Source organism: Meles meles, chromosome 10, assembly GCF_922984935.1.
Source record: "Meles meles chromosome 10, mMelMel3.1 paternal haplotype, whole genome shotgun sequence".
NCBI lineage: Eukaryota > Metazoa > Chordata > Mammalia > Carnivora > Mustelidae > Meles > Meles meles.
This window is the reverse complement of record NC_060075.1, coordinates 87,708,732-87,732,267: the sequence shown is the minus strand read 5'-3', so window position 1 is coordinate 87,732,267 and position 23,536 is coordinate 87,708,732. Positions and strand designations below refer to the sequence as shown.

Sequence of the window (23,536 nt, the reverse complement as noted above, 5' to 3'; positions counted from 1 at the left end):
TAAATTGCCTAGAAATTGAATGTGTGGAAAATGGCAGAAATTCATTTTGCCTCATGAGAGAAATCATTCTCTTCCTATTTTGATTTTTTTTAAATATAGCATGAAAGTCTGATTCTTTAAAGACCATTGACCTGGGATGTAGGAAATATGTATTTCTATATGATGATAGCTCTGGCTCAGAGAAAGGCTTAGGAAACACAACGATGTGTAAGCTGTAAGTCAGTCAATTTCCAGTCACTCAATCACACATCCCAGTGTAATCCAGGAGCTCCTCTACCAACTTATTTTATTTCTAGCCAGATATTGGCTAATTTATGACTCTGCCAACAATGCCATTTTAATTAATTTTATTCATCTTATTTCTCTTTCCTCTGCTCCTCATATCTCATCTATTTGCCTTGCCTAGATTTTAATTAAAAAAGCTCTCCTCTCTAAGGAGCAATCTGAAGTGGCAAAAATAATCACTTAAAATATTACAGTCATTAAAACATTGGCTGTGGTGGAGGCCATGCATTTTCAATTTTCCTACAAATGATGTTTTAGCTTCCTTTTAAAGTGCACTTTGTATCTGAATTGTCTGCCACCAGCCAGCTTGGCTATCAAAAATGGTCTTCCAGCTGGGTGGGCTGAGTGACAACTCCTTAATGGAGGAAATGGATGGCTCTCTGCTCATGTGGAGGGGAAGGCATACTAGGCAGATTTCATTCCATCTGCCACCAGCTCTCTGCAAGCTGGCATTGCCCAAATGCCCAATATGCTCATTCCAACAAAAAGGATAGCGTCAAAAAAAATAAATTGTAAGGCTACAGATGCCTGAAAGAAGCATCAGGGCCATTAGACCCCAGGGAGATAATATTAAGAGGTGCCTCGGTGTTCGTCTTTGATGAATACCTAATTAAACTATGGTGGGGGCAATCGTGAGTATTTTTACAAGTACAGAGGTGAAGTCATTAACATTTGCAGAGGATAAAGGGAGCAGCCTTAGAAAAATGCTATCCTGAATTATGGCCAAGGACTTGTTATATTGAGGAATTTGCACTGATGTTTCCTGTTGATGGTTTACTGAATGGCAAATTCTTGTCACTTAGCTACACTGTGTTCTGCTTTTCAAGTAAAGGAAACGCGTTGAGCTGCAAAGTAGGAAAATATTTTCGATTGACAAATAGGAACAAATACGGACTATATTTAAGGGATTTTTAAAAATTGACGATCTCTGGTGCTTGGAACTATGAAGTATATGTCATTGATCAGTGCTAAAATAGTGACACAAAGTAAAAATAATTACAATCAATGCACATTGGGAGGGCTAGAAATAGAAATAGTTAGATCCATCTTCAGAATTTATACCATTATTTTGCCCCAAATACATGCTTACTTACCTGATATGTATCCACCATGAGTAAGTCAAAAGCTGTAACTCAGGAAATCAAATTTTATGATCATTTGCTCAAAAAGACAAAAAAACCTTGATGGATTCTTAGTATGCTCAAAATACTCCTGAATTCCAAAATATTCCTATTTTTATCAGATCAAGAGCTCATGTATCTCACAAAGTTAGACGTATAACTGTCTTACGACCTTGTTTAGATTTTAATTGTTATTACATAAAAATGACATGAGTTTGAATAGATGCTAAATAAAAACAGCTGGGTATTAAAATCACTGAGAGCAGTTTTCTGAAATTCTTCTCATACTCTCAGTGCACATTTCTCTTGGATTTTAACAGAGTATACTGATACTACACAATGCAAGTTCATCTGCAAAAAAAAAAAAAAAGTGGCAACGACATCTTGCATTATTAAGTTTTCCTGTCCTCAGAGGATTTTTGGTAATCTGCCAAAATTTGGAGGGCCTTTAAAGCTCTAATTGATGCTTCTATCTGCCCTAAATGTGAATGAATGTTTGCAGTATTTTTAGCATATGGCTATTGTGGGACAAATTCTTTTACATTTTACTAAAGGTCTGAAGTTGACCTGAAGCATTTTAATGACTATGGTAATGAGAAACACAATTAAAAATGGGTTTACATATGTTTCTATTTCTCTTTCCCCTACTGCTAAGAGTATGGGCTCCAACCGCTTATTTTTAGAAAAACTATACAGGAAAAAAAAAAGGGATTATTGTACAGCACTCAGACGTTTCAGAAACACACTTCCACAGGTCATACTATTTGTGCTTCTAACAGCACCCCTAGGGAACAGATATTATTGACATCATCCCATAGCCCGAGAAACTGAGGCCTGCGGGTGTTAACTGACTTATGCAAAACCATGTAGCTATTAAGTAGAGCAAATGCATTGAAACAGGCTTCTGATTCCAATCCTGAGACACCTTGAGGTTGGAAAGCAACTGAGTCTTCATTTCTTGTCATCTTGATTGGTTTTGGTGTCTAGGATTTTGTTCTTTTCCAGCCTTCATCTCCTCAATTCACTAAGCGCTGAGTTAATGGAGGTAGATTTTTCAGGGCACGGGTTCCCATCCAGAGGCAGAAATGTACTATCAAACAAGACGATTCTATCTCAGTCCAAATGCATTCAGGCAGTTCTGAGTTGGGGGGGCGCCTGGGTGGCTCAGTCAGTGAAGCCTCCGCCTCCTGCTCAGGTCATGATCCCTGAGTGCTGGGATCGAGCCCCACATCAGGCTCCCTGCTCGGTGGGGAATCTGCTTCTCCCTCTCCCCCCACTGCCGCTCTGCCTACTTGTGCTCTCTATCTCTCTGTCAAATAAATAAATAAAAATTTTTTAATTTAAAAAAAAAAATTCTGAGTTCAGAGAGCATCTGGGAAACCAGGCCCATCCTAAGGTTTTGAACCCCTGTGACAAATCGTAATATAGAATTCACAGGGAACTCTAACTTGCCTTGTGATTGATTTAGGGATCCTCAGAATGCAAGCCCTCAATGGTCCCCCTACCTTTCCCCAGATTCTTTCTTTTTTTTTTAAGATTTTATTTATTTATTTGACATAAAGATCACAAGTAGGCAGAGAGGTAGGCAGCAAGAGAGGGGGAAGCAGGCTCCCAGCTGAGCAGAGAGCCCGATTCAGGGCTCAATCCCAGGACCCTGAGATCACGACCTGAGCTGAAGGCAGAGGCTTAACCCTCTGAGCCACCCAGGCACCCCCTTCCCCAGGATTCTTTTTTTTTTTTTTTTAATTTCTTTATTTGACAGACAGAGATCACAAGTAGGCCAAGAGGCAGGCAGAGAGAGAGAGGAGGAAGCAGGCTTCCTGCTGAGCAGAGAGCCGATGCTGATGCAGGGATCGATCCCAGGACCCCGGGATCACGACCTGAGCTGAAGGCAGAGGCTTTAACCCACTGAGCCACCCAGGTGCCCCATCCCAGGATTCTTAAATACAAGGCCTATATACAGTAAGCCTCTCAGGAAGCCTGTTCCTGCTCAGATGACTCAGGAATACACCAGTTTCCCACACACTATCCCCTGTTCTATCATCTCAATATGACCCTGCTGGTTCATGTTACCAACTCCACACCTTGAAAACATCGGGCTCCACTCGGAATGGCAGAGTCAGAAGTTGTCTCCCGATCTGTTAGCATGGCGGGGAGTCAAGCAGCCAACCGTTGCTGTGAGTGTTCTGTGGGTCCCGCGGCCCCACTGCCCAGAAAATGGGCATCTTGCTCAGAGAGAGGGGAGGTCAAGCCACCTCCCGCCGAGCTGTGGCTGCTGTCACAACCTTTTTTTGGTACTGCGTTGCAGCATTAAGACTATGGAGAAGAAAACCTGTAAAGAGTAGTACTTGTTCCCCTCCACACCCAGAAGACTTTGGGCCTATTTGGGAAGGGAGAAGAGAGCCAACTGCGAATCTTCCCTTCAGCCTGACAGACAGGATTAAGATAGCACTGATTGTTCTAAACCACTGCCCCCTCTGTTTGATTTTAGATTTGGTATTATTCTTCTTTTACTAAAAGCTGTTAAAGAACAACTCCTTCCCTATAGAAATAATAAAATTATGCCCCAAACAATACCATTATCTCTTTCATGGAAACTTACCAAAGATAGATCCTACTAGTTTTTAGATCCTATTATGTTAGCGTGAAAATTGGATGACATTCAGTTAAGGTGAGTAGTAATATTTTTTCAGATTGCTTTATTTATCCTTGATACAGTAAATATTACTTGTTTCATACGCTAACCTTCTGTAGTCATAGTGTCAAAAATGTATATTTGGGGGCACCTGGGTGGCTCAGGGGGTTAAGGCCTCTGCCTTCAGCTCAGGTCATGATCCCAGGGTCCTGGGATCGAGCCCCGCATCGGACTCCCCTGCTCAGCGGGGAGCCTGCTTCCTCTCTCTCTCTCTCTGCCTGCCTCTCTGCCTACTTGTGATCTCTGCCTGTCAAATAAATAAATAAAATCTTTTAAAAAAAAATGTATATTTGGTAGATAATTTTCAGTAATTATACAATTACAAGTGATCTATTCAACTACCAAATGTATTTGGTAATAGCAAAATTGTTAGGTCCATTATTAAATGAAACGAGACTGAGACAAAGGTAAAGTTATTTAAAGCTTTATTTTATGATAAGTATTAGAAGTTAGGCTGATTGGTCAGGAGAACAAGACTGAAACAAGGTGAAAGTTATGCAAAGCTTTATTCTGTGCTAAGCATTAGAAGTCAGACTGACCCGCCAGGGCCCTCACCAAAGAGAGCGACCACCCCCAGTTTACAGGCTCAAGAACTGACTGACTGACCGGTCAGGGCCGCCTCTGAAGAAGGCGGCCCCTCCCCATCTTACAGACTACCTTTTATAGAGCAAAATTCTGGCCACACATAGGTGGCCAGTGAGAGGGTAGTCATGTTAGGTCACACGCAGGTGGCCAGTTGAACTACAATTTACCCTATAGTAGCTGTTTGACCTAACCTATTACTCTGGTCAGAATTGGTGCTCAAGGTTGGCGCCCAAACGGCGGGGTTTACATTCTTTGGTGGTTAGGGGAAAAGTATGTGTTTCTTACTGATTGGATGTCTCCACCTGGCCCGACTTGTCCTTGTATTCTGGGCTCTGTTATTAGGAACTAGCTGACCATATTTTACTGGTTTCCCAGACTTGCTTCTAAGTAAGTTTCTCTGGGGGGGTGGGGCGGGGGATTTAAAATGGCTTTTAACCAAGATGGAGTCGCTCTGGCTAAATAGGTCCTTACAAAAATAACAAAAAGATCCTTTAAAATTATTTCTATTTTGGAGTGCCTGGGTGGCTCAGTGGGTTAAAGCCTCTGCCTTCAGCTCAGGTCATAATCCCAGGGTCCTGAGATGGAGCCCCACATCGGGCTCTCTGCTCGGTGGGGAGCCTGCTTCCTCCTCTCTCTCTGCCTGCTTCTCTGCCTGCTTGTGACCTCTGTCTGTCAAATAAATAAATAAAATCTTTTAAAAAATTATTTCTATTTTTCTAAAACACCAACTGATTTTAATTTCTGGAAATCAGTTTAACAATATTCAGTTAAACAGTATCTAGTTGTATAATGACTTTTTTTACATAAATCTTCCATCTCAACTAAATTAAAATATATATCAAATATCTTAATAATATAAAATTCATATGATCTCCCTGATATGAGGACATGGAGAAGCAACATGGGGGGGGTAGGGGGATAGGAGAAGAATAAATGAAACAAGATGGGATTGGGAGGGAGACAAACCATAAATGACTCTTAATCTCACAAAACAAACTGGGGGTTGCTGGGGGGAGGTGGGATTGGGAGAGGGGGAGCGGGCTATGGACATTGGGGAGGGGAGGCGAACCATAAGAGACTATGGACTCTGAAAAACAACCTGAGGGTTTTGAAGGGTCAGGGGTGGGAGGTTGGGGGAACAGGTGGTGGGTGATGGGGAGGGCACGTTTTGCATGGAGCACTGGGTGTTGTGCAAAAAGAATGAATACTGTTACGCTGAAAAAAAAATAAATAAAAAGGGAAAAAAAAATAAAAAAAAAAATAAAAAATAAAAAAAAAATAAAATTTGGAGAGTGGCAAAACACTTATTTATAACACAGTCTTAAAATATTAACAAACAATTCTGAAGCAAATGAAACCAAAACCGAAATAATTAAGTTGGTGTTTAGCCAAAAATGACCAAGGTTTCATGTTAAGTGAGTCACTCTTTTTATTATGTAAATATGTGCTTTTAAATTGTAATTAAATTGTTCTGTTTTCACACAGAAAGATATTTCATGTATGGCTTTTCCTTAGACAATGACTAAATGTGTCATCTACACTGATATCAGTGTTCTTATATTAATCCCAGATACACATAGGCTATAGTTGATCAGGATTCCAGAATGCGAAAATAAATTAAAAAAATAAATTACTTAGAGTTTGGTGGGCTTATTGGGAAAGTAATCCTTGTTATTTTAGTTAGCATTTGTAGTCTTTACAGGATAATAGCAGTAGACCCTTGGGTTTGTCACCTTTTGACAGTTTCTACAGTTAAAAAAACTGAACCCTAGTTTTGATCCTTTTCTGTTGGGTTTAGGATCACATAAAATGAGTTCAGTTTAGCTTCTGTGAATAATCTCTATTCACTGTGGTGTGAAGAAGATTCTCGGGCAGGTGATGCATGCTTTGTGCTACAGTATTATCTAAGATGATGACGGGCTCTGTGGGTGTGTCTTATGTGTTAGTGCTGTGAAATGATTCCCCCAAGATCATATGCTCTGACTCTTGAACTTTTGGAAGCTTCTAGAAGCTTTATTTGCTGTTTCAAAATGGTATTCTGTTTCCTCCTTCAATTGATTTTATCAGCCTTAACCAGTTTAATTGTCATAAAACATTTCTTTGCATACATCACTCCCTTATTTTAGGACACTACTGCCAACAGGATATTGTAGAGATCCCTAAGATTACTAAAGATTTTTTTTTATTGTCAGCCTCCAGTCAGATTCTCAAAATCATGCCTACTGATTATCTTTGTCATTCATTCATATTTTTCATTCAACTTGGATATTTATCCATCCTTTAAAACATGTTAAAGACCTGTTCGCCCGTGACACCTATACACTGACCAGCCCTGGACAGTGATTCTTACCTTTTCTCACTCATTAGCACTTACTGTCTGTTGCCTAGTGTTGCGACCTATCTTTGATATCTCTCAATGAGACTGGGATTCTTTTGAGAGCAAAGATTATGTATTATTGTACTTTGTTATAAACCCCTCCATCTACTACCTTCTTAAATGCCTTCTACATAACAAGCTCTCTGTAAAAGAAAAATTGATTACTTGAAAAGGCAGAGCCATATCATTCATTCATTCATTCATTCACTATTGAATTACTTAACAAATTTTTTTTTAATTTCTACTATAAGCCAAACATTGTATACACAGCAGGAACAAAATGGACACCATCCCAGCGCTACAGAATGTACAGTCACTGGGTCTGTATTTTCTGTCCAATTATTTTTCCTCATTTCTATTTCATTTTAAGAGTATATAACACTTAAAGGATATTTGTTCTTTGTTTTATTTGTATTTCTGTATATATGACTTACTACCAAAAATACATTTTCAAAAAAGTAAATACTCACTTTACTCAGCTCCAAAGTTTGAACTTATTTCTGACTTTAAGCTGAAAAAATAGAGGTTAAAAAAAAAAGCATTACAAGAAACTCTTTTTCTCTATTCTTTGTAAACCTTGTGCTTTTGGAGAGAATAACAAAGATTGTAATTTCCCAGCTCTTCACTGGGCGCATCACACACTCCTTAGGTCTTGCCAGAAACTTCTATTCCAAAGGTAGCTGAGAATATATGATCATATCAGGGATTACTTTGACCTTTTCTATATTCCATGTTTTGATTAGCTGGCTCTTCGACTCCTATCCCACTTACAGACAAATTGTGAAAGGTTTGAATGGCAAGGCAGAAATACATAGAATATTGAAAAGGTCAGTGAGATTTAGCCCCATAAGCACAGTATTGAAAATATATGACAAGTCATTATCACACTTAATTCCCACGACAAGGACTGGGTGAAGATGGGAAGTTGTTCCAATTAAAATACTCTTGTTTCACACCAAAGGCTGAAGTGCCAAAGCTCAGATGGCCTCTTGACTCCTTTTTTTGGGATAACTTAATAAGTTTGAAAGAAACTGTAATTGAATTAAACAATACACAAAGAGAAGTAACAAGCTCTTCTGATTTGACTACCCATCATAAAGGGAATAATATCGTGACTTTTCTAAAAACTCTAATTATACATGAGTAAGACAGACACAGCTACAAAACCAATTCAACAGCCACCCCATGCTCTCTTTTCATCTACAGCATAGCTGTCAATCAGATGGGAACTCCATTTATTTCCATGGAAATGAAGGCAGTGAGTTCAATTTTGCCACCACCCGGGACGTAGATCTTTCTACAGAGGATATTCAAGAGCAGTGGTCAGAAGAATTTGAAAGCCAACCTACGGGGTAAGTAATTGCTATCCCATGCTGCGGATAGCACTCATATTAATCCGCTGGACATATTTTAAATGCATATTATTAAATAGCAAAATCATAGTTAAATTCAATATTGATTGATTGTTCTTTTAGAAGATTCATTTATTTATTTGAGAGAGAGAGAGAGCAGGAGGAGGAAGGGCAGAGAGAGAGAGAGAATCTGAAGCAGACTCCATGCTGAGTGAAGAACCCAACACGGGGCTCTGTCTCATCACCCTGAGATCTCAACCTGAGCCGAAATCAAGAGACAGGTGCTGAGCTGACTGGGCCATCCAGGTGTCCCAAAGCCAGTTGTTCTTACAGATGGGACAAATGGTTAGACTTGCCCAAAATGTTCTTTATTAAATAATCAGCTACTTTTGGGGCACTTGGCTGGCTCAATCAATCAGCATCTGCCTTTGGCTCAGGTCATGATCCCAGGGTCTGGGGATTGAGCCCCCACGTGGGGCTCTCTACTCAGCATGGAGTCTGCTTTCCCTCTCCCAGTCCCCCTGCTTGTGTTCCCTCTCTTGCTGTGTCTGTCTCTGTCAAATAAATAAAATCTTTTAAAAAATAATCAACTACTTTAATGTATATTAAAAATTTATAATTGCAAGTACGTTTTAACTACAGTTGAAGCACTTTTAGTTCAGCTTCGTTGATTCAGGTTTTACTGGGAAAAAGTTCTTTTTCAATGTGTATGGAACACAAAATCTTTCCACTACTCTTATATTGAGACTTTCAGTCGTCTTCCTGGGGCCTGAGATTTATAGACAGAGATCTGGCCAGCAGCCTAAGCTGCCACCACTGCTGTGACCTTTTACTGCTACATCAGGGTCTTTCACTTGTTGAAAACTAGATTTTTGTTGTGGCTGACAGAGCCCTGTCTCAAGGAAGTCCAGCCTGTGGGGCAGGCCAGGTTATGCCTCTGAAGAAGGCTGACACTTTGAGGGACCTCATTCGTTCAGAGCCTAGCAGTGATGCTCAAGCCCTTCAGTCCATAAAGTTCTTCTCCTTGGAAGTTCCCAACACTCTGGCAGTTCCATGTCCAGTGTGGCCCGGGTGTCTCCTTGAGGGACCAGCAACTACTGCTCCTCTGTTCCATCTCCAGGATTTTCCCAAGAGTTAGGCTTCTTTCTTTCATAACCCCTATACTACATAGGACTCATTCCACTCCCCTTACAAACCAGTGGGCTTTGATGGGGTCCAGAATTTTGACAATGCATGCAAGGCTTCTTTACCTATCTTTTGGAGATAAAGAACCTTCACCAGTGCATCAGTTCTCCCTTTCTGATTCCTGATACAGAAGACCAATTCAAACCCCTTTCCTGGTTATGGAGCCTGACTGCCTATGAGAGAGTCCCAAATCTGGAAACACAAGAGATCTGTTGACCTCCACTCCTTCATCTCTCCAAGCTAATACCATCCATGTGGAAGTAATGATCCATCTTCTTCAGTGAGACCCACATCCCCTGGGGATGCAGATGATTTCATGATACCCAGCCCCCATCCTACTAAAGCAGAGAGAGAAACACAAATTTAACTCCAGGAGGACAACTCTCATACCCACCTAAATCCCTGCCTACCTGTCTCTTTTCTTAAAGACTTCAATGTTACTACTCCTATTCTTTTGGGGAGAGAGAAAATTTATTTATTTATTTATTTATTTAAAGGTTTTATTTATTTGACAGAGATCACAAGTAGGCAGAGAGGCAGGCAGAGAGAGAGGAGGAAGCAGGCTCCCCGCTGAGCAGAGAGCCCGATGCGGGGATCGATCCCAGGAGCCTGAGATCATAACCTGAGCCGAAGGCAGAGGCTTTAACCCACTGAGCCACCCAGGCACCCCGAGAAAATTTATTTTTAATTATGGCTTTCATATCTACCTATTCCCTGTCCCACAATGCTTTCTTTTCCTTTCCTTTTTTTTTTTTTTTTCCAGCTTGTTGTATCATCAAAGCCTGTCTATAAAAGAACCAAAGAAAAGCTTTTTTGGATGGATTAATGGTCCATCCAGCAATCTGTTAGTAACATTAGTGAAGATTTAGTATAAACAAACAGAAAACCACGAGTTAAGCTTAGAAAGGAATTGATTTTATATTAGAAGAAACTGAACATATCTTAGAAAATTATTGTACTAGTCCAGAGATACAGCTTGCAAAAAATTATTTCCGTTAACAGAACAGGCATTCCGTCTTCACAGAGCACTAATGTTATGAGAGAATTTGTGGTAAACTAAATTATTCACACCACCCTCCAAAACAAAGAGGGAACTGTTAGTATTCCTGAAAAAAGAACTAAAGTTAGGACGCACACAGAGGAACGTCAGCCCAAGTTCCATCCACTCAGTGACTCAGGTGGTTGCAGTTATGCTCTTTGGCGCCTTCTCAGTCCTGAGGATGTATCAGGATTTTGGTCACAGTTAAGAGGCTAATACTTTCCAGCCATGGCCTTGTCAGCAGATCTCTGCTCCAATAACATAGACTAATGTGCTTGACAAAAGCACCTGTGCCACTCTAATTGCTGTACAATTAACTCCTCCCAGTCCTACAAGCAGTAAATTATCCTAGAACTACATCGTAGGTCTATTTGCAGCTTTTCCCCTAAGTTATCAGGCCATAGCCCCCAGATTTACCTCATTTGTGCTCTCATCTGGTTGCCCAGTCATCCAACTTGCTGTTATAACATAAAGGTGCAAAAGGATAATGAGAGGATCTAGTGTTTGCAGTGTTTGCAGTGATGATAAAAATGCTGGTTTAGTCCGAGAGAGAGAGAGAGAGAGAGAGAGAGTGTGTGTGTGTGTGTGTGTGTGTGTAACTCCTCTCTGCTTCCCTTTCACCCACTCCCAAGTGTTGCTTTACTGGTCCAGGGAAGAATGTTGTCATGATCATTTTTATTTATAACTTTGGAGGGGAAAAAAAGCCCATCACAAAATCAAATTAATGTGAAATTTTTTTTTACCTAGGGTAAGAGCTGGCAAAGAAAAAGAGATTAGGAATTTGGTAGTGAAATTCTTGATGTGTATTTTTTACCAGCCAGATTTACTAAATATTTGTCTCATTCTTCATCTCTGTCATCATCACCCACACTGATAATCATTATTGGCTCACCTGCTGACATAGAAAATGTAGACAGTAAATCCCCACTGTGCTCAAGAAGCCAGTTGAATTGATGGAGCTCTGTGAATCTTGAGGTCACTACTTTAAAAAAAATTTTTTTAATTTTAAATAAATTAATTAAATTATTAACCTGTATATAATATTTTTACTTCTCTTAATGATGTTTTTCACCTGTAAGAATTATGAAAGAGAAAAATGAATACGCAATCCTCTCTAATAATTTCAAAACACTTCATATGAATGTTAAGAAAAAAAGAAGGCCACTGTTTTTGGAATCTGGTTTCCCAGATGTTCCTCTTTTCCTACCATTTGAGTCAAACTATTTGATCTCACATCATAGGGATGTAAGAGCTGTTTGCCTCTCATACACAAAACTGTCCTAAATCCAATGTTGGTAGATTTATTTTTTAGGTGGGATCATAAAGGTTTTTTTCTCTTTTTCGTTAAGAAGACACATCTGAGAAAAAAAAAAAAAAAGACACATCTGTTACTTCAGCAAGAGAGAAACCTTAATGGATACACTGATAATTTATGTGAATCTTTTTAAGCTTCAGCTTAACTTTACAAATACCTCATTTAATTAGCCACCACCATATCTCACCTAGACTGCCTTTAGGTGGGAAAGAGCTTTGTAGAAACACACACTGCTATCATATAGATTTTGTATACTTCTTTTTCATCCCAAATGCAAACATTGTATGTTTTTGCTATTCAAATACCTTTACTGCTGCCACTATTCACGTTAAAGAGGACCTCCACAAATGTAATGAATGTTAGAATATTGAATCAACGCAGCATGCTTCAGTCTTCTCCACTTGCCCCAAATCCTTGGATATTACAGAAAATGAGCAAACATATCTATAATGACACTATGAAGCGAACAAAAAAAATGTGTCCTAGTTGGGTCAGGAATTATAAAGTGTTGTGCCCAAAAAGAAAAGAGAAGATCTGATGGAAGAAGGGAACTATAGCCCCAAACAGATGTTGAAAAAGACACTGAAAAGATGGCTCAGCCCTGACCCAGGACTCAGATGCTGGTCACAGGAATAAGGATGGGGCTCAGGTTTTGCGATAGTGCCTGCCAAAGAGGAGAGTCCCTTAGTATACCTTCTTCCAAGTAGAGGCCTCTATTCGCAGGAAGAAGCAATAAATGTGGATACTTGCAATGGAGAAACAGGGCAATCCAGGTAACTGGAAACCTCAAGGGGTAACATGGTAGTCCCATGTAAAGGCCCGTCTGCCCAGTAGCCATTTTTATAACAAAATTAAAAAAATAACAGATACGAATTTAAGCAAATAATCTAGAATCAACAAATCTGAGGAAAATCAACTCCATTTAAAAATCATCAAACTAAAGAACTAAGGTCTGAGAAAACAGAAAGAATGGGATAAACAAATGGAGATTTGATAAGAGGCATAATTAATATCCTCAGACAGATAAGAGTGCATACTGCATTTGATAAATTAAAAGACATTTTATGAGAAAGCATAGAGATGTGAGATGAAAATATATAATTGTTGAAACAAACTTAATGTTTTTTTTTCCTCTGCTGAAGAACAAATTAATGAGCTAGAAATTTGAGTCTTGAAGTCTACCCAAAACTTGGGGTCACTGGATATAAGAAAGAAAGATGTAAAGTACGGGGGAAATTGGCTCTTCTGATGTTAGAAAAATAAGAATTCCAAAAAGAGAGGTCAGAGAGAATATATGGAGTGAAATATTCAAAGATATTACTGAAGAAAAGTTCCCAAGATTGAAAAAAGAAAAAAAAAAAAAAACATAGTTCCTGTGAATGAAGTGTTTAGCAATATGAATAGGAACATATCCAGTCCTAGAGCATCAGGAAGAAACTTCAGAACACTGATAAAAGAAGAAATCCCAAAAGCTTCTAGGTGAGATTCATAGTACTTTTCTTGGTAGCACTAAGTATTGAGTTTTAAAAAAAAAAAATGAAGAAGTTATCTAGTTCTGAAAAAAAATATTTGGAACATAAAATTCTTCTCCAGGCAATTATCATATAACAATTAGGAAAAAACAAAAACCTTTTTATTCCTATACATATACAAGAACTTCGTGGTAACCGTGTTTTCTGTACATAACCCAAAACCTATGATAGAAACACAAGAGAATGGAACCCAAACAACACTAAAGAAAATCATGAAGCCACAAAGGAAGAGACCAACAGAAGAAGAAAGGAACAGAGAAGAACTACAGAAATAGCCAGAAAACAAATAATAAAATGACAATAAGTACATACCTAGCAATAATTACTTTAAATGTAAATGGACTAAATGCTCCAATCAAAACACATACAGTGGCTGAGAGGATGAAAAAAATAACACCCTTTTGTATTCTGTCTGCAAGAGACACTTCAGAATCAGAGACACAGACAGACTGAAAGTGAAGTGATGGATAAAGATAGTCCATGCAAACAGAAATTAAAAGAAAGCTGGAGTATCAATTCTCATTTCAGATAAAATAGACTTTAAGACCCCTGGGGATAAAAATACATTATATGTTTATAAAAAATAAGAAATAAATAATTTTTAAAAAAAAATAGACTAAGACTGATTATAACAAAATACAAAGAAGATTATATAACAAAAAGGTCAACCCAGGGGAGGATGTAACATTCGTAAATATTTATGCACCCAACATGGCAACACCTAAGTATATAAAGCAATATTAACAGACATAAAGGGAGTGATTGACAGCAATACAATAATAGCATGAGACTTTAAAACCCCACTTACCTCAATGGATAGATCATTCAGACAGAAAATCAATAGGGAAACATTGACCTTAAACAACACATTAGACCAGATGGACTGAATAGATCTATAGAGAACATTTCATTCAAAAACTGCAGAACATACACTCTTCAGATGTACATGGGACATTCACCAGGATGGATGATATGTTAGACCACAAAACAAGTCTCAGTAAATTCAAGAAGACTGAAATCATATCAAGCTTCTATTCTAACTATAACATATGAAACTAGAAGTCAGCTACAAGAACAAAACTGAAAAAAACACAAACACATGAGACTAAAATTAACTAAACAACCAATAGGTCAATGAAGGATTCAAAGAGAAAATTTTAAAAAATACTTGAAACAAATGAAAATCAAAATACAACTTTTTTCAAAATCTATGAAAAGTAGATGAAGTTACATCAAACTAAAAGTTCTTACACTGCAAAGGAAGCCATCCACAAAGCAAAAAGACTGCCTACTGAATGGCCAAAGGTATTTGCAAATTACATACCCAATAAGAGGTTAAAATCCAAAATATATAAAGAACTTACACAATTCAATATCAAAAGAACCCAAACAACTTGACAATTACTGAAATTGGATATTATATACATAGGATTTCATTGTTAACTTTTCTTTCTACCTTTGGATGTAATGTACAGCGTAGAATAGTCAATAATATTATAATAACTTTTTATGGAGACATATGGTAACTAGACTTATGGAGATCTTTTCGTAATACATAAAAATATTAAATCACTGTGATCTACACCTGAAACTAATAGGATATCATATGTCGATTATACTTCAATTGGAGAAAAACAAAACAAAAACAAACCTTTTCAGACACACCAGGTTCAAAAAATTTACTACCCCCCAAACCCTCTCTGAAAGAATTACAAGGTAATAGGTTCCTGGTAATTAATCTAAGAGAAATATGATAGATTCAAGAAAGAGTAGTGATCAAAGAAAAAAAGCCTCTAGTTCAGTCTAAATAAGTATTGATTCTTAAAAAGTAATTTAATAAAAATTTGAAATTAAAGCCCAGATAACCTCAGTGAGAAGTACAAAGTGACAAGAAGGAAAGAAGAATAAGGAAGTAAAATACTGCCAAAGTTCCTATCTTGCTTGGAATGAGCATACAGCTCTGGGATAACTCTTAATGTTAATAGAAAACTTTTAAGTGTAAATATGCAAATAATAGATTAGCCAGAAACAGACTTTGTAACTTCTGAAACATCAGGGTCACATAGGACATGGAAGACTCAGTCTCATACATGCCGGGAAAGGAACAAAAGGAAACAGTAAACAACAGGGTCAATAGAAAACAGAAAACAATTTGTCAAGAATCCGCCTAAACATATCAGTAACCCAATAAATTTGACCGAGTTATCTTTATTAAATGAAATTTTCAAACATATCAGTAACTCAATAAATTTGAGTTATATTCATTTATTAAATGAGATTTCCAAAGTAAGTTTTTAATAAAAGTAAGCTATATATTTACAATAACACAAGAAATTAAAAATCAAAGAAGAGAAACAAATACACCAGAAAACTGAGAGAAGGAGGCATATTAAAATCAGATCATTCAAATCAAATAAAAAAAAATCCAAATTTAAGCACTAAAAAGGCTAAAAGGGGATATTTTATGCAACAGTATGTAGGACACTTGCCACAATGCATAGCACATAATATGCAATCAAAAAACTTAGAATTAGCTGTTATCCCAACTATAATTACTGTTGGTAATGGGATATGAGCAAAGTGGTGCTCAAAGGAAAATTATACTCAGATTAATTAATGAGCTATAGAAGAAACGCAAACAAATAAAGTTGAAGCGGCCAATGAAACCTAAATTGGATTCTCTAAATAAACCAATGAAGTGTCATTAAGAAAAAAGACCATATTAGTTAAAGTGATAATTGGATATATTTTAAAGCCGTGAAAGTGCTAAAATGGATCTGAGTAATCTTGTTACAAGCTATTAAAAGAATGTATATCTTGTTCTGGTTTGCTTTGGCCCTGAGTTCTAACATCGATTTCTCTTGAGGCAAATTTTTTTAATACTTTAAAAATAAAAACAGTAAAATTTCAAATAACAAAAAAGTAAGTGGCGTATTGTTCTGGAACTCCTTCATAGAAATTAAATGTTAAGCCTTTCATGTGCAGCACATTCACACACCATCTTTGCTTTTGGTTCTGCCATTCTTGAGTTAGTTCGTAGCCCCCCTCCTCCCCCTCCAAAAACCAGCTGTCCATGCGAGCATCCAGAATACACCCACTGACTTCCCTTCCAAGATAGAATCTTTACTGAGGACACAGAGAAAGAGAGAATGAAATCTGAATCCTTCCAGAGTGATTTAATTTCTGACAGCTTGGCACAGCATCAGCCAGTGATGGGATTTCTCTGTGGAAGGTATTGGAGGAGGCTGCTGGCACCGAAACGTTTAGATACCCATGTCTTCAACCTTGTCTTTTTTCTCCATAGCCCTTCCTCAGTGGTTTGCCTGATCACCACTGGCCACAAGTCAGTCTTGATGATCTAGGGGTTTCCGTGAAGTAAGAGCAGAGCTCTAACACCTCAAGAAGCTTACCCTGTAATTACCTGTATCCTAGAACACATCCAGGAGCATTAGGGAATTGATGGTTTAATTCCTCAGACCCATAAAGTATGCTAAATAGTATCACTATTTATTATTATATTTTGAAATTCAAAAATAAGAAAATGACTAAGTACAGTTTGGTATATACATAACAAGATATTGTGTGGCTCATTTATTTTTTTTTAAGATTTTATTTATTTATTTGACAGATCACAAGTAGTCAGAGAGGCAGGCAGAGAGAGAGGGGGAAGCAGGCTCCGTGCTGAGCAGAGAGCCCGATTCGGGGCTTGATGCGGGACTTGATCCCAGGACCCTGGGATCATGACCCAAGCCGAAGGCAGAGGCTTTAACCCCCTGAGCCACCTAGGTGCCCCTGTATGGCTCATTTATAAAGAATTAATAGTAGCCTGGAAAATGTGTACATTACTAATGGAAGTGAAGAAAGAGTATAAACCATCTATATAACATTACCACAACCATTTGGAAATATACATACAAAAATATTAGAAATAAATATACTAAAATTGTGCTTGTCTCTGGGAGAGTGTGGTTATGGGCGATGTTTTTCTAACCTTTTTATTTTCTGATTTTTCAGTAATGAGAATACTGCTATTATAATAGAAAACAAATAGAATTTCTTTTTATAAGTTTAAAAAAATATTGCCAACTGTACTTCTCCATGTAGCCATCCCCTCCCAGGCCACAGACATCATTTCTGTGAAGCATCTTCCTCTACTTAAAAATTAAAAGCAACGACTGGCAAATACTGCCCATGACGGAATGCCCATAAGTCCAATACACCAGCAAGATATAGAGAAGATGCTTGGAGGGCAAACAGGACTCATCCTGAGGTCACATTTGCTTTCCCATATTTGGTGTTGCTGGCTTTTTCAATGGTTAGAAAAAGAATAGTCTCTGAACTACTAACATTTCCAGTTCTGTCCAACTTCCATTGCTAACAATCCTCTTGTACTACCACCCATATCCTATTAAGGTAACTGCTTTATGAATTTGCTTTGAAGAAGCTCTTTCTAAGTATGTATTTTTTAAAAATCATCTAAGATTATAGAAAAAAAAATTGAGTAAGACAGTGGTTTTCCAAGGTCTGCCACAGCTTCATCTCTGACAGATGATTTACTATAGAGAGACCAAAATTCAAAGTATCAGTTATATGTTTTAATAGCACTGCTTGCTAACTGGATTACACCTACATCTGACTCAGTATGTCTTTCTTGATACTGAAAGTTATCCAGTGGGGCAGGAGAACAAGTAAAAGTCAATATAAACTCAATAAAACAATTTTATATTGCCTTCCTTGTTCCAGGGAAATAGTAGGGAAATAGTAGCAAAGAATCTTACACTAACCATTGAAAACCAAAACTGCATATAAACCAACAAGAACAATCTGCATTGTAGCCCCTTCAATATAAGTTGGTGCTTTAACTGAAAATAGGCTTTCCAAATTATTTAGAATTCTCCAGAACAGTTTGAATATCTTCTTGTATTTTCTACAAATTCTTCCCTCTGTTCTACCCAGAAGAATTATGCTCCCTCTGACTTAGAAAACTTTTCACAAAAATGCTTATAAAGCTAAAAAAAGGATTTTATTTAAGCTTATAATTCAAGGTAAGTGGACTGGAGATAGGTTGGCAGTCTGTGTTAATATTGTATTAAGTGGATTTTTTTTCCTTTATAAGCATGTTCATTTTTATTAAAGTCAAACCCACCTGACCATTTAGGTAACATAAATAATAAACTGAGGAGCCCAGAAGATTATAGACAAAAATCATGAATAGTACCAAAGATCCATGATAGATGAAGTGCCGTTTCTCTTTCAGCTCTGTATCCCTTTGCTTAAAGATGAAGTAGTTGCACTTGTACATGGTACTGTGACTTTGTCCAGTCTTGCTGCTTTGCTAATTCTGGTGTGAAAAATTAAAAACACTCATTATAACTTAGAAATTCACTTGAATGGCCTCTTCCACTTACTTAAAAGCAGCGATAGCGCTACGTTTTATGGGGGGAGGGGGCAATCTAACACTTACTGACATGCTGTCACATCCCAGGCAGCACATTATTTTCTCTAACCGTCCTCCAGTCTGGGTCATATTTCTGTCTTATTGGTGAGAAAGCTGAGTGCTTTCTCCCATTCCAAAGACAATGTTCTTTATTAATGTTATTCCGACAAGAGAGTAAATCAACATAATGCACGTAATAAAAACCAAAAACAAAATTGAATTTGAGTGAAATACGGGGGAACCAATTGAAGAAAAGAATTTTTGAAATGCAGGGAAGCTTTCGGATAGAGCTCATCCTTTACCTTCTCCTAAGCTGTCATGCTAAGGGAAAAACATCTAAATGAAGGTAGAGAAGCCTTCAGTCGAAGTCCACACCTTGCTAGACCGCACAGGCTCACACTCAAGATAAACCTCATGAATATAAATGAATGTGGAAGGGTCTTTACCTATGGCACATCCCTTATTAAATAATAGCATTCATCCCAAATACAGACCTTATGGATAACCTCAGAGAATTCACAGAGATTTTAAAAATCTTATGAATTTGGTAAATGTGGGATCTCAGTAGCCAGGCTTTATTCTATATCTTAGCTCACACCTAAAGGAGCCAACTTTAGGTGATTTGATATAGTCTGGAAAATATAATAAAACAAATTTTCAGAGATAATATGAAATGCTTCATTAGCTTTAGAGCATTTTATACCCATCTTTGTAGGCAAAGAATATCTGATTAAAATATGACTTCTATTGCCTGTGTTCATATTCTTAGCATTTTCACCAACATATAATGAGATCATTTACGTTTTCATTATTATAATACCTATAAATTGAATGCCTTCTTTTTTCCTGAAAATTACGTTCTTACTGCAAAGCCTATATGTAAAGGAAAAATCCCAAGTCCCCCATGCTAATCCCATTTCTCACAGTTAAATTGTACACATATATTCATTCAGAAATTTTTCTGTGACTACACACACACAAACACAGCACCCGCTAGAGTCATATTTTCTATACTGTGCCACAACTTAATTTTTTAGGACCACCAACATATAATGAATGTATCTTCTAGTCAGTAAATATAGATCAGGATTTCAAAAGGGTGATGTACCAGTTTATCTAGTTGAACCCCTTTGACAGACAAAAAATATTGTAATGAAAATTTTTGCATACTTGTTAAAGTATTTTTGAAAGGTAGATTCCTAAAAGGGAAAAGGAAAATTAGAGAATCAGATACATACACGTTCATATACATACACGGAGGATGTAGTTTTCATCTTGATAGTTCCTGCCAAATTGCCCTTCAAAGAATAGATCTCATTCTATTTTTAAGCTAATGAAAGAAATCGTTTTCAATTTCAGCTTTCCTGAGGCATACTGACATACAAGATTGTGAGAAAGTTAAAGCACATCATCGTGACACGATATATGTATTCGTTGTGAAAGAACTCCATCTAGTTAATTAACACATCCATCGCCTAACGTATTTATCTTTTCTGTGTGAAAAGATTTAATTTCTACCCTCTTGTACCTTTCTTAAAAATATCAAAGTATGAGCTGATTAAAACATAATTAATTGTATTCTCAAAGCATTCCAAAATAGTTGATAGAGAGGACCATCCGCTTTCCAGCTAAGAAACTGCTTTAAATCATCTTTACTTACAAAAATATTCCTCTTTTTTTGACACAAGAATAGAAAAGTCATATTTTAAAGATCTAAATTGAACATCATTGTGACCTTGCTACATCTAAGGAACAAAGTTGCCTTAAGGCATTTTATTGATTAAGAAACTTTTTTCCTATGTTCCAAATTCAACCCACTGTATTATAAATAATAGATACCACTGTATTTATGATAAATAATATAGAGGCTTTTTTGGACTGAGTCATCAAAGCATAAAGCATAAATATAAATTGCTATGTTGTAGAGGTCTCTTCCCTGTAGGCAGACAGTCCTTCAAATGCAACTCACTACAACCACATTTACTTGAGGAAGACATAAATTAGGCTATAGAAAAATAACACTCGTTTTCAGGAAAATTGCCATGCCATCAAAAATACTACTAAAACTCTAAAGCTCCTCAGATACCACTTCCGGCCTCAAAGATTTGGTTATGTTACAATTTTACTTCATGAAAGTGATTAAGAAGAGACGGTCGGGGACTATCTAGAAAAGACCCACAACTTTGCGCCCTTATGGATCTGGACTCTCAAGTCCAGGGACTGAAAGCCTTGCTCTGCTATCCCTCAAGGATACTTTGTCTCCAACTAAGCTTGAGCCGGTATCTACACAAATTCATGAAAGAATGAGCTTGTGCTACAACAGGCGTCTACTGAATTTTTAATAAATGCAAGATAATTTATTCAAATCACTGACACACAAAATGATTTTTTAGATCTCTCTCTCTCTGCTTCTTTCTCTTCAAAGCAGACTCAACTTTCCATTTCATTTGATTATAAATATTTGGGTTTCTAAAGAAAATAACTTCACTTTTGTTATCTTCCAACATTTAAAAGTGGGAGAAATAAAGACTAATGTAGAGTAAAATTGAATGTATTGGACTGTAAAATAAAGATTGAAAAGAAACATACAGGGATCCCTGAGTGGCTCAGTCGGTTAAGCGTCCAACTCTCGGTTTAGCCTCGGGTCATGATCTCAGGGTTGTGAGATGGAGCTTGGCATCGGGCTCCACTCTCATGACGAGTCCGCTTGAGATTCTCTCTCCCTCTGCCCCTCCTGATTGTGTGTGTGCACTCTTTTTCTCTCTCAAATAAATAAACCTTAAAAAAAAAAAAGAAATATACAGTCTAAACATATCTCACACAGCTCTGTCGGTGGTGGAAGTCTTGAAAATAATTCATTTAGATTCATCTAGAAGAATTATTCATTTACAACTAATAATGAGAAAAAGACTACTAATCTCATTTTTCACCTGAACAGAAGGTTCTTTTAGTCCAGGACAATTCCATCTTTTTCTATCCAATTTTTCACTTTAAAAATACTCTAACGCCTAAAAGGAGTCATCATATGCATCATTTATAAGCTTAACTTGCTTTATGGATCAGTAGGCTGAGTGGTTTAATTGGGATAAATGGAGCAAATAAAAGACCAATGAACCAGTGTGAGATTTTCTTGTATGAGTCAAGAGAGGTTCCTTGTTAATTTACACTGGGCCAGCACTATTAAGAGCTGCTTCAAAAAGTTATTTTTGAGTTTCTCGAATGATTAATATAATCCGTTAAATTATGAAAAAAAAGACATTTCCTAAACATCTTGGTCCCAAATCTATTATAAACTGAAATGGGTCAACATAATCTCCCTGACACGATACAGTCTTTAGAACCGTAACTACTAAAATAACAAGAAACTGAGAAACAGAAGATCTCAATTTTAGAGCTAAACAGGCAATTAGCCTTAGGCAAGCCACTTACCTCTGTGCGTCCCAATTTCCTCCATGTGTGGGCAAGCGAGTTGTGTGATTCATATGTCCAAATTAGACACAAACAGAAATAAACACGAAGGAGAAACAGGAATTTTAAAATATTCAATATTTTTGTTCTCTCCTATATATCTGATTCTATATTTTTTGACATGATCCAGTTTAAATCTCATCTTCTTTGGAAAACTTGCTAGACTCTTGCTGCTCCTATGACTTTACATTCTATTTACGTTTTTTACATTATTACTTTATTATTGCATTATTACATTATTATTTACATTATATTCTAGTTACATTTTGGTAATGTGCAAAATACCATAATGCCATGATACTCTCTTTTACGGTTCCCTGTTTCCTCAGTTCAGACTTGACGGCCCCCCCAATCTTGACTGTAAGTACTTTGAGAATAAAGACTATCATGTAGTAGACATACTACACATAGTATTGATTAAATTTATCTTCTGCAGAAAAATTGCGACTGGAATGGAATTGCGAATGGAATGTGTTTAAAATGTGTTCATTATTAAATCGGTAGTACCACATCTTTACTTCAGAATGATTGATTATTAAGTATATGTCCCTCAGTAAAAATAAAATGCTATACTCTATGAAGCTTTGACTTAATATTCCAATTGTTCATGACTCTCACTTTTTTTAAGGTGGGACATCTTGGGAGCTGCCATTGGTACAGAATGTGGAACAGTAGAATCAGGTTTATCGATGGTCTTCCTCAAAGATGGAGAGAGGAAACTATGCACCCCATACATGGATACCACTGGTTATGGGAACCTGAGATTTTACTTCGTTATGGGTAGGTACAATTTGAACAAATTTTGTTGACCTAAGGCAGAACCTACACCAGCCCATATCCCTGTGGAAGTAAGATTGTTTGTTGTCTAACAACATAAAATGAAATTCATGAAATCGGAGTTCTATTAGATGAGCAAAAGCTCACACCTGCTTCAGACCTATAAGAGAGCTAGTCCTGAAATGCCTTGATAGTCCTGTAGGTAAAATGCCATAGACCTTCATCCCACCTCTCCCTCAGTGGTCATAGCTGAAAAGACAATGGAAGAGAAGCTGAGAACAAAATCACTCCTTTGTCCAAAGTCCCTGGCTTCCCCCAGAAGCAGTCATCCTAGTAAGCCATTTGTTTTCATGGATATATCATCATTT

The 23,536-nt window shown here is 37.3% G+C and overlaps 1 protein-coding gene across 2 annotated transcripts in view; it reads left to right on the top strand.

Moving 5' to 3' along the window:
* RELN (reelin) overlaps positions 1-23,536 on the top strand; it is a 510,603-nt gene that overhangs the window by 308,068 nt on the left and 178,999 nt on the right. For both annotated transcript variants that reach the window (XM_046020402.1, XM_046020401.1), the window contains exons 11-12: positions 8,270-8,415; positions 23,020-23,171. In XM_046020402.1, the coding sequence (XP_045876358.1) occupies positions 8,270-8,415; positions 23,020-23,171 (298 nt within the window). The remainder of the gene's footprint in view (positions 1-8,269; positions 8,416-23,019; positions 23,172-23,536) is intronic.